The following is a 12782-nucleotide window of genomic DNA, read 5'->3' on the forward strand; positions in this document are numbered from 1 at the left end:
ATTAGAGCTGGGCTTGATGGCACATGTCTTTAATCCTAGCACTGGGGATGAAGAGCAGATGGATCTCTGTGAGTTCAATGCCAGCATGGTCTATAGCGACCATAGTGAGCTCTGGGCCAGCAGGGGCTATATAATGAGACCCTGTCTCAAAGCAAAATAATAACAACAAAAATGCAGCTATTGAGAAATTTTATTTCACTCGAGTCTCATGGTCTGTTTTCTATTTGTCAGGGATACTCTTAAGTATAGATGAAGTTTGCTTGTGTAAAAGGAACATTCAGTAAAGGCCATAAAATATCTCCAAGGGGTTGGAGAGGTGGCTCAGTGGCTAAAAGCACTTAATGTTCTTGCAGAGGACCCGAATGTGGGTCCCAGATCTCAAATGGCAGATCATAAGCATTTGTAACTCCAGTTCCAGGGGACCTCATGCCCTCATCTGATCTCTGAGGGCTCATGCATACATGTGGTGCACATAAATACACTCAGCCTCCCTGCCACACACATTAAACAAACAAACAAAATAAATAAACAAATAAATAAAATGGCTCCAAGAACTCTCTTCAACTAGTTTTTGCAAATTCCAGATAGAAATGAACCTTTTTTTTCAGCTAAAGAAATCTTCACTACCAACCTGACTGTTAGTGCACTCAATATGTAGATTTCCCTTCCCCTAGGAAAACAAACACATTTGCCTACATATGCCTTTAGACTTTTGGACTGCCAAACGGCCATTGTGTGTAATCATACAGGAGCACTTTTAAAACTAGTTTAATTTAAAGAAATGTCTGGTATTTATGTAAACCACCTTAAATAGAGTTCTGTTATTCATTCAAATCTAGGTGATATCTCTTAAGAAGTAAACTTGAGGAGGGGGGCAGAGCTCCAAGGTCATGATTTATATCAGTGGAGAGATGGGCCTGCACTTTGTTTCTAATGTTTTTTATTTCTCTCTTACCTCATTTGTTCTTTCAAATTATCGTTGCCTTTTAGAATGAATAGGAACCGGATCAATAGCGCCTTCTTTTTGGATGATCATACTCTGGAATTTTTAAAAATCCCCTCCACTCTTGCACCCCCCACGGATCCGTCGGTGCCCGTCTGGATTATTGTATTTGGTGTGATATTCTGCATTGTCATAGTGGCAATCGCACTACTGGTCCTCTCAGGAATACGGCGACAAAGGTACGATGTTTAGAGGGAGCGCTTCGAGGACTATTTATGTGTTTCCTTATGACTGTTGTAAAGTAATGTCTAAAACTTACAAAGTCATCACTTACAAAAGAGCTATCATAATGTTTATCTTTTGATGTTTTTAGATGCTAATGTCTCTTATTTAATGAGACTCCTTCCTTTATTCCATTCTATCCTCTGTACTATTGGATATTTGTGTATGACTCTCTCTCTCTCTCTCTCTCTCTCTCTCTCTCTCTCTCTCTCTCTCTCTCTGTGTGTGTGTGTGTGTGTGTGTGTGTGTGTGTGTGTGTGTGTGTGCCAGAGAGGACAACTTTATGCAGTCACTTTTCCCCTTACCCCTATACATGGGCCTCAGGGATCAAACTCAGGTCACCAGGCTTGCATAACAAGCGCCTTTACCCAATAAGCCACCCCACTGGTTTTCCTCTACTGTGTGCTGTATGACTGACTGTCTTGTATCCAGACTTGAGTTTAATATCTGTGTTCTAGTTTCCTTTCTGTTGCTAATGACAGAACACTGACCAAAAGCAAGGAGGAAAGGGTTTATTTCTTCTTTCAGATTATAGTCCATCATTGAAAGAAGTCAGGGCAGAAACACACAGGCAGGAACCACGGAGGAATGTTGCTTGCTGGCTCACACTCTGTCTATTTCAAAGGCTCATGCTTAGCTCGCTTTTTTTTTTCTGAGTCAGGGTTTGTTTGTGTAGCCTTGGCTGTCCTAGAATTCACTCTGTAGACCAGGCTGGCTTCAAAATCGCAGAGATCCGCCTGCCTCTGCCTCCTGAGTGCTGGGATTAAAGGCGTGCGTCACCACTGCCCAGCACCTATCTTTCTTATACAGCCCAGAACCACCTGCCTGAGGAATGGTGCTGACCAGAGTGTGCTGAGCCTTCCCACATGAATTCATCATCAAAACAGTTGTCGCAGACATGACTATCCACAGGCAAACCTGATAAAGGCAAATCCTTAAATGAGCTTATCCTTTCAGATGACTCCTGGCAGTGTGAAATTCTGTGATGTAAATCTGTAAGCTGGGTACACAGAGAAAAGCACTATTTTTGGGTAGGCAGAGTTCACCGTTTGGTAGTAATCCGAGTGCAAATGCCCATAGTTGCACAGATGTTTCAAGGACTCCCTACCTTTGTTGGCCCAGGGCCTGTAGTCCAAACTCCTGTTCCAGATGTTCTGGCGGTACCAGCCTTCTCTTCTACTAACGGATATGGGACCCTTGTGTGTGTTTTTGTAAAGAATCCTGCTGCTTGTGGCTTTTGAACCAACTCCCTGAATCAGAATGACTTGGAACATTTGCTTAAAGTACAGTTTCTGTGACTGACTCATAGTCACTAAATTAGAGTATTTGAAGGAGATACATTTTGATATCGTCCAGGTTGTTCTAATTTATTAATTTTCAAATGTTCAATTTACCAGCTTACATATAGGGTCCCACTTCTTGAGTTCATTTTCTTGCATTCAGTAAGACAAGCTATAGTGTCTAAGTTATGGATATTGCTTCAAAACAGAATTTCAGATCAGTGACAGTTACTGATGTAGCATCAAGGAAAGGCTGTGGAATTTCTCAGCATGATGAAAGGAAAATGTATTTTTGGTTATAAGTATCTCTAATTCAGAGAGGAAGATGGAACTTCCTCGACTTAAAAATATTTTTATGATTGTAAATTATGCATGCGCGCGCGCGTGTGTGTGTGTGTGTGTGTGTGTGTATGTGTGTGTGTGCGCGCGCACTCAAGAGTGCAGAAGCCTGAAGAGTCCAGAGATGTTAGCTCCCCCTGAAGCTGGGGTTATAAGTGGTTGTGAACCACCTGATGCGGTGCTGGGGATCAAATTCTAGTCCCCTGTTCAAGCAGTACACGTTCTTAAAAGCTGAGATATCTCTCCAGCCCCCAACCTCAATTCTTCACTAAACCTGTCAAAACCTGTCTAGTCCTTCCTTTCTAATACAGAGACAAAAATTCTGTGAAGTGGCCCTCGTGGGGACATCCATTCTAAAATGACAGGTTTTCGAAAGGATTGATAGACAGCTGGGACGTGTAGGGTGTATTTGATCAAGTATGTGTTGAATAAAATGCCTCTCCCCACATTTACTACTTTTCCTTTGTGGTTCCCTATAGTTACTAACAGAAGCATTTTCAGTTTCAAATATTTCCATTTCCCCCACAAATGATAAAAGAAACACTATGGTACAAATGTTATGTATGTCTATGCTTTAAACAGTGCCCAAAGATTAGAATCAAGTGGTACTTGCTTGATTTTTCTGGGTGATCATGACATGAAATGCCAACTTCCTTACTATGGGGCATTTGTTTTTGGGTATCAAGACGCATTCTCTTGCAGTATTTGAGAATTGATATTTAGTACTTTATAGTTTTGTGTTCGTTCTGAGATGGTTTACTTCTGTGGTACCAAATGATTTGAAACCTTTGCAAATTGACGTCATTTGCTTGGTTCTCAATTTCCTTACTAGGAGGATATAACATAAGAGTTAAAAGAATGGATTCAGGAGATAAACTGCTTAGGTTCAAAGTATTGATCCCTTAGATTATGCTCTCACAGCGAACCCATTATCTGTGTGCAAGTACAAACAAGGAGGCAGAGAAACTGAGTTTGGGAGGAGAATATGGCTTTGTGGTTCCAGAGTCATTCTGGTTAAGTATACTTTTGCTGGCTGCATGTAGCTACCTTTTCTCGACCGATAAGCTAAGTGTGCTGGAAATAATTAACTTGATAGGATAAAAGACTTTAGTACAGGAGAGTGCTCAAAGTGGTACCTGGCATACATCGAGTGATCAGCAAGTGTTAGCTGTTACTATTATTTTATTATCTTGCCATTTGCTTGTCTTTCAGCTAGTTTGTGATGGGATCAGCTATTTCCTTCCAAACAGATTCTGCAGTAATATAATAATTGGCTGCGTAGCATCATAATCTGTTGCCTGGGAAAAGTGAGCTGTTGTTACAACTCTGCCTTCACAAATACACTTCACATCCCAACTGGAAAAATGGACAAATCTTTTGTGTAAACCTGGAAAGCATCAACAATTGTCAGATACAGGCAGAACAATTATGATGACCTCCTAGGGGGAAACTGTTTATGTGTTTGATACTACCTGGGATGATTTTTCTCTGGCGAAATATTGCTTCAAAGATGAGGAAAGGGTATGGTTTGAAGTGGGGAAAGCCTGTCCATTTTCTTGAGGCAGGCTCTCATGTAGCCCAAGCTGGTCTGGAATTAATATAGCAGAGGATGACCTCGAACTGATCATCCTGTTTTTACCTCCCATAAACTGAGGTTACAGGTATGGATGACCGTGTCTGATCTGAAAACTTGTTCTAATCATAGAAAAGGCAGGGCTTGTTTTTTGCAGCCTTGAGGAAGAAAGCTAATGAAATATTCAGCTTGGGCCAGCAGAGAAGACTGAGCAGGTAAAGCTAAATGTCCTGAGTTTGATCCCTGGGACCCACATGGCAAAAGAAGAGAACAGACTCCTGCAAGTTGTCTTCTGACCTCCACACTCATGCCATGGCGCGCACCCACACCCACGCCCCCCCACACCCCCCCACACTAAAATGTAGTAAAAGCTTTTTTTAAATGTTTAATAAACCCATGCATGTTAAATAGTAATGAACTCAGTTGTGTTCTAAAATCATAAACTGAGAAGACCTGAAGGGACGATGTGGTCATTTATGCTCCTGTTCTGCTTCCATGGAGAGGCATGCTAAAGTCATCCAAGATGGATGCATACTTGGACTTACTATTGAGGAAATGTCTCAAGCAAGGCTTTAATCTTTCTGTTAGTTTTGTTAATGACAGCATTATGCTGACCACTCAGTACTGCTGGGTTGGGTGGGCTAGAGTTCAAACTAGGTAAACTATACTAGCTGTGTCACTTACGTATGTAAACTTGATCAAGTTACCTAATTTCCACCTAAAATAAGGACCTAATATCTTACAACTAGTTCCCCCTTGACTTTGATGTCCTTTTTGTGTGGGGGATGATAACCCAATGAGTTTCACTGGGGTTGCTTAGAGGAGTATGGGTGATGGGTTCTTTACAGGAGCACCAGCAACTCACCAATGGCTACACCATTGTGTACGATGTGTACAATAGCTACAACTGTGTGCAAATCCTCCGGGAGGGAGTGGGGCCTTCTGAGGCCCTCTTAGATATGTACATTTCTAAACACAGCAAGGGAAAACAATTTGCATGGAAATTTCTCATTTATTTACACATTTATTTGTAATACAATTGATAAGAATATGAAATTTTTGTTTATTTATTTATTATTTATCATTATTTATTAATTAATTTATCTATCTATCTATTTATTTATTTGAGACAGGGTTTCACGATGTAGCTCTGGCTGTCCTGGAACTCACTCTGTAGAGCAGGCTGGCCTTGGACTCACAGAGATCTGCCTGCCTCTGTTAGGATTAAAAGTGTGCACCACCAAAGCCCAGCTTGAAAGTGAAATGGTAATATCTGAAACTATTGAGAAGATTACAGCTTTTTACAAGAAGGAGGATTTATAGAAATCCAAATACACCCTGATTTGCTACTGAGCTTACAGGAAAAGAAGAGTAACTAGAAACAAACCAAGCAACTTTAGTAATGACTCTGCTTGGGTGTGAACATTAGCTAGGGTTCTGTCTTAAGTCCTTGGCCTTGCTGCATTAATAAGAACAAGACAATAATTGCCTTGTAGGCAGGGCCCATCTGTATTATCTGTGTTCGTGTCTTCTGTGATGTGTACGAAAGCTCCTATCATAGAATGACTGATCAATAAAGAAATAAAAAATACACGTGCAGTAGTAATTAGTGAGTTTTGGATAGAGCCCAGTGCATCTAAAATAGAGTTCTCCACCAGCTCCTTTCATGGATCATGTTCCATTCTAAAAGAAAAGGTAGTACATACATTCGAAACCCAGTTCTCATCATCTAAAAAACAAGAATAATAAGAAAATCTGTACTAGGTTGTAGTAAGAATTAAATAAAATCCTGCATAGAAGGTATCTAGTGTGACTCATGCCATGAAGGAGATTCTTAGCACCATTATTATTCCTGGTGTTGACTAATACTAAAGAACTTGCCTACTGTGCACATGATTAGAAAGTTGCCAGAGAAGCTTAATCCCAAAGCCTGTTGACCTCACCATACTGCAATATCCACTAAGTCACCCCAGTAACAATGACATTTCCCTGAGACATTATTTAGATGGATCACTAGGTATGCCAATAATTAGATCTGTCCTGTTTAAAAGTGTATTTAGTCTATCTTTTGCTGTTTTCCTGGCCATTCTTGGGACTCAGCTCTTGGGCCCTATTTTGTTTGAAGAGGGCCATGAATACTCTTTCTGGCTTTTACTTCTCTATCTCAGAACAGAGCATATTCTGGTCTGTGACACATTGTAGCCTTGAGGGCCTCCTAAGAGTTCTTGTGTCATCTTTTTTTTGATCCTCTTCTCCCTGAATTTATAGGGGATAACCACTCTCAAAGCTCCTAGAAGGTGGTTTTATCATAGTTTTTTTCTAATACCTTTCAAGGATCATCTGATGTTGCAGGGGCAGGGGAAGTCACTAATATTCAATTCTATTTTCCGGGGAAAAGAACTCACGTTTTTAGCAAAACATCAAATCAGAATAATCCAGAAAGACAGTTAAGTTTTATTATCTTTAGTAAGAGCAACTCATGGGTGCTGAATCAGTTTATTATGGCACACACTATGAAATGTGACAGAGTGCTGTAAAATGGTCAGATAACCTTTGAGCTGCTTATCATGTCTACCAAGTAGCAAGTTCCTGACACCGCAGTTTATGAAGCCCAGCAGCACCAAGACTCTGAACAACTGGACCTAAGGTCACACTAAACAAGATGTACCTGACTGTCTCCAACACAGCTCAGATAGGTTTCCATAAGGGTTTCCCTCTGGTTCTTTCTGGGTGGGAAATGATTCTTCTTTGAAAGAAGAGAAACTCACCTTCCGTTTGTATCTTTCTTTGACTTCTTCCCCATTCACTGTGATGCCTGGTGGCTTATTCTGCCTTTGGGGTTGGAATAGGGGAGGCCAGATTCCTTACATTGATCTGCACATGTTTGATTCTCTGTCATTATTCTTCTGACCCTACAAAACTATATTTTACAGAAGAAATTGTCTAGTAGACACTGGCCATTGTTTCTCAGGCTACCTTTGCATTGCATATTCCAATATGTTTATATATACTTATGTGTGTATATGTTTGTATTTCTCTCTCTCTCTCTCTCTCTCTCTCTCTCTCTCTCTCTCTCTCTCTCTCTCTCTCTCTCTCTCTCTCCTCTCTCTCCCTCTCCCCCCTCTCCCATATTACAAAAATCTACCAAGATTTTTTTTTGTTTTGAGACAAAGACTTACTATGTGTCCCAGGTTGACCTCAGCCTCATAATGTAGTCCAGGCTGGCCTTGAATTCATAGATATCATATGTCTCTGCCTCCTGAGTACTGATATTTAATGATGTGAACCACCATACTGGCAAGATTTTTGTCATATGGACTCATATAATTCAGGGTAAACTTTGACTGTTTAAATTTTAGTGTTGTAGAAAGTTGTTATTCACCCCAAACCCAAAGAATAATTTTAGGGGGATTTGGACTAACAACATTTTATTTATTTATTATTTGTATGTGTGTGTGTGCACACGTGTGTGTGTGTGTGTGTGTGTGTGTGTGTGTGTGTGTGTGTTCGTGCAAGCGTGTGCAGACCACAGTATATGTGTGAAGGCCAGAGGGCAACTTTCCCGAGTCAATCTTCTCCTTCTACTGTAGGTTTCAGGGATCACACTCAGGCCATTAGAAGTGCACAGCAAGCGCTTTTACCCACTGAGCCATCTTGCTGGCCCAAGTGACACAGTTTTTGGGAGTCATTTATAAATATACATTTCCTGGTAGGATTTCTATGAAACCCTATGAAAAATCACTTCGCTCTTTTATAAAGCATTAAAAGTGAAGAGAGGGAGGATGGGTGAATCTGGAATTTTCTCCTGTTGTTGAATCCTTTCTTTTAGGTGAAGGACTGTCTTCCAACACAAGTCGTAGTTGTTAGCAAATGTTGGATACTGTGAAAGGAAGTGATGGGATCCACCATTACAGATGCCAGTTACTTTTACTTTTTGGAGGACATAGAAAATGATGGCACCCCTGTCTACAGAAGGAAGTGTTAAAATGTTTTAGGTATTTCAGTGGGTAAATTAACCTGGTGGGAGGATCCTCTCATCATACGAAAGTCTCATGTACCCCAGTCTGTGCTGACTGTTGAGATTTGGAATGGCCAGTGATGTATCTTCACCTTAAGGATGGGACCACACAACAGCCTATCTGTGAAGATAACTCCAAAATTCCAGCCCACCATTAAGCCAGAAGTTGTATGAGTTAATGTTTACAATCCAATGATTCTTACTTAGCAGTTGCCTAGCGGATTACTTTGGCCATTTGATAATAGCATATACAATGGCAAAATACTGTCAAATGATGACCCTGGGGTCTACAGAATTAGAATGATACTTTATTTTTCATTATGAATGTCAACTATTTAAAATTATTAATCAGTCATCAGCAAAAACTGGCAAAATTGGTATTAACTCCTAATTCCTAAGGTAGGAATATGAGTATTTTCTCCATCTACTAAAAGAAAATACAAGAGATTCGTGTGTGTTCTCCCTCCTTTCCTCTCTTTTTCTTCTTACTTCCCTCCCTCCCTTCCTTCTACTTACTACAGATTCCATTCAACATCTACATTGGATTAATATTTGCATAACTTTGCCTGCAATGTTAGTTTGTGCATCTACTCGTCCATTTGTTTGTTCAATTATCCATCCATCCATCCATCCATCCACCATCCAATACTTTGCTATCCATCCATCTACTTATTGTTCTACATTGGATGGATACAGGGATGATCTGTCTATCCCGAGTTCAATGCCTACCTTTGAGTGAGTCCATGACAATTGTTTTTATAAAATATCTTTAAATTTGTGTTTTTCTGATTTTGAGTTTCAGATGGAAAAATTTAGGGGGCATAGAATCCAAAAAAACAACATTTTGGATCTTCTCAGTATTCATCTGAAGGCATTTGTCAGTTTGTCTAACTATGGGTAGTGTTCAACAGACTTAACCTTTGGCAAAATACAAGTGTCTTTTGTATCTCATACATTGATTATGAGGATTTTTGAGACCATGTGTATCCAATCATCACTTAATTAACTGTTTAGTTTCCACTGATGAGCCTCAGCATAATCGATTATTATTGCAGTGATGGCTTTCCATTACCCTTTCTTTGTTAGCTAGAATTCTTCTGTAAAGAAGAGCTTTCTCTTCTTCCCCCTTTTGTGTACCTAATATTCCTTAAAGCACATTTAAGTTTCTTTTCAAGAAATCCCATCTTGATCATCATCAAGGAATCTTCACCACCTCCTCGTCCGTCATAGACTCACCAGAGTTTTTCTCACCATTGTGGGGAGTCCCTCATGATAATCACAGCACTTTTCAACATCCTAGCCAGGTGATCGCTTTAGATCTGACTCTTGGAAGGTCAACAGATTCCTGCTACAAGAGAATCCTGCTGGCAAAACCGGTGTCTCAAGCCACTCACATCATGCCTTCATGATGCCTCCAAGATTGGTGTACCAACCCCAACATGAGAAAAGCCTCGAAGAACCCTACTCCCAGGCAACCTGGAGGCACCGACTTCTCTTCCCACTAGCACAAGTAGCTAGTCTTAATCTTTCACAAACTACAGGAAAAACTTATTATAGCGTCTTCTTATTCTAAAAAACGTTTTCATTTTTATCTTATGTGTGTGAGTGTTTTTTGCCTGCATATATGCATGCGTATTGTGTGTGCATACCTGGTGCTCATGGGAGCAAAAAGAGGGCATCAGATTCCGTAGAACTGGAGCTATAGGTTGTTGTGAACTGCCATGTGGGTGCTGGGAACCCAACCCAGCTCCTCTGCAAGAGCAGAAGTTCTCTTAACTGTTGAGCAGTATCTCAAGCCTCCAGTGTTACAGCTTTCCATATGCTGAAGATTAAGGATCTGAATTGGGAATATCAGAACACCAGAAAATCCAACACTTAACTCTGTCATGCAGAATTGGAATGACATGGAGTTGCAGATGTGAGCTCTAATGTAATTAGCAAAGTGTTTCATGAATTCCAAACCCTGACTTACCAACTAACACAACTGTTTGGTAATGAGTAAAGCCAGTTAGTTTGTAGCAATTTTTTTTCTTCGAAGTTATGTGAATTGGTGTTCTGATATGGCATTAATTTGAGTTTCACTCAGCATTTATGAAACATTACTCTGTCAAATTCCACGAGAGGAATTTATTGCTGCTTAAAATTCCATTTGTTACAGAGTTTGCTCAGAGCTAATTTTTTAAAACTTGCCAATGCACCATATATTTCTTCATGTTCCTTTGTGCAACTTGTCTGTATGAAGTTATGTGAAAACGAATTCATATGTGTATACATACATGAATATACCTTTTTCTATAAATTTATTCTAGTGTTTTAAATAAGAAAACTTGTTCTAATTAGTATGTTTATATCATTAATGCAGAGTTCTTATCTTGGTAGTCTTTTCACTTTATCAACTGTCATGGTCCTCGAAAGTGCACACCCTCAATTATTTCAGCATTCTTAGTTTCCTGTGCTCCTTTCTGTTCTCACGTTTGTAAACAAGACCATATTCAGCCAAAGCTTTCTCATCTTAGATCCCACTCACTTTTTTATGTGCTTTTAGGAAAAACAAAGGACCGCCTGGAGTGGATGATGCAGAAGACAAGTGTGAAAACATAATTACAATTGAAAACGGCATCCCCTGTGATCCCTTGGACACAAAGGAAGGGCACATTAATGATGGCTTCTCGACAGAGGATGAGCGCCTCACACCTCTCTGAGAGTGATAGTTGCTTGGCACACTTATTTGGTTTCACCACTCTTTTTTTTTTTTTGTAAGAAATTTTCAATATGCTTGAATATGGTAGACAACGAATTATACCCACAAAGACCACTTATATCATAACGTGTTGAGTTCTCAAAATATTCTAGAACTTTTCCCTGATAACTGAGTGTGAAAGTGTAGTCATATATGTTTGCAGTTAGTGATTTGAGCATTTCTAAAAATAAAGTCAGGGCTATAAATACATTTCACAGTTTGAAGACCTAAGAAAAAATCAGTTTTTCCGGTGGAGAATAGCTCTAATATAATAACAGCATAGAAATAATTGAAAATGGGTCTTTTTGGAATATTGTTTATATTACTCTGCATATGATGAAGTGAGAAAAAGTAAACACGGAATGGATAAAAATTGAATTTATTCTGTTCTCCCACCAACAGCTGCTTGTATATTTTCTGCATATCAGTTTTTAGTAGGGCAAGCAGATCTATTTGTTGTTGACTATTTGCAATTTGTACAAGTCCTATCTATGCTAATTTAATAAAGCACTGAGCATCTCATTTTGGTTATGTGACTGATTCTGCTTTGAGACTTGTTTTCACACCATGGAACATAGTGAGTCTAACTTTATTAGTTATAGTTAATTGGATCTACAGCCCTGGAAATATATGTTGGTTTTATTTGTGTACATCCTTTTTGTTTGTTTGTTTTGGTTTGGTTTTGTGTTTGTTTTATTTTTGAGACAGGGTTTCTCTGTGTAATAATTCTAGCTATCCTGGAACTCACTTTGTAGACCAGGCTGGCCTCAAACTCACAGAGATCTGCCTGCCTCTGCCTCCCGAGTGCTGGGATCAAAGGCATGCACCACCATGCCTGGCTCTGTGCACATCCTTGCTTGCAGACACTTTTTTTCTTCACACTTTTATCTTTTTTTCATGTTTTTTTTTATCTTTTTTCAATGTAATATTTTTATTGATTTGGGAATTATTGTTTCTTTTTGGCAGGGGGCGAGGTTGTCATAGAAGCCTTCAATGTCTCTCATTCTCAATTATGAGTCTTGTGGACATTTTTTAGTTTTCAGACATGAGTTTTTTTTAAAATGTAAACTAGCTTTTAAACTTATACACAAAAAATAAAATTGTATATTGTTGATTTTTAACAATTATTTTAATGTGCATAATGTGTGCGTGCGTGCGTGCGTGCACGCCCACATGCCCACATATGTCATGGTATATATGTGGTGTTTGGAGGTCAGGGGACAATTTTTGGGGGTCATTCTCTCCTACCTTATGGGCTCCAGAGATTGAATTCAGTTTATCTGGGTTTGCAGCAAGCAGCCTTACCCACAAAATCATCTACTAGACCAGGTTGCATATATTTGTGCATGTACAACATATGCCTGGCAATATATATCTACAGCATATTCATAATAATACATCACAATACAACACTATTCTTTTGAGGCAGAATCTCACTGTGTAATTCCGAATGGCTTATAACTCACTGTGTAGACCATGCTGGCCTCAGATTCACAGAGGTTCATCTACCTCTGCTTTCAGAGTTCTGGGATTACAGGTGTGCATCAGAACACCCAGCCTTACCGTGTTGTTTTGCTATGTAGTTGTCTTACAACTATGTAATGTTT

General features: G+C 39.5%; 1 protein-coding gene across 2 annotated transcripts in view; it reads left to right on the forward strand.

The window, feature by feature from the left end:
• Positions 1-11188, forward strand: part of Cltrn (collectrin, amino acid transport regulator) — a 28872-nt gene extending 17684 nt beyond the window's left edge. For both annotated transcript variants that reach the window (XM_006973208.4, XM_076562987.1), the window contains 2 exons: positions 991-1182; positions 10981-11188. In XM_006973208.4, coding sequence (XP_006973270.1) covers positions 991-1182; positions 10981-11137 — 349 coding nt within the window. In that variant the 3' untranslated portion in view covers positions 11138-11188. The remainder of the gene's footprint in view (positions 1-990; positions 1183-10980) is intronic.
• Positions 11189-12782: the final 1594 nt, after the last annotated feature.

This window comes from Peromyscus maniculatus, chromosome X, assembly GCF_049852395.1.
Source record: "Peromyscus maniculatus bairdii isolate BWxNUB_F1_BW_parent chromosome X, HU_Pman_BW_mat_3.1, whole genome shotgun sequence".
Classification (NCBI taxonomy): domain Eukaryota; kingdom Metazoa; phylum Chordata; class Mammalia; order Rodentia; family Cricetidae; genus Peromyscus; species Peromyscus maniculatus.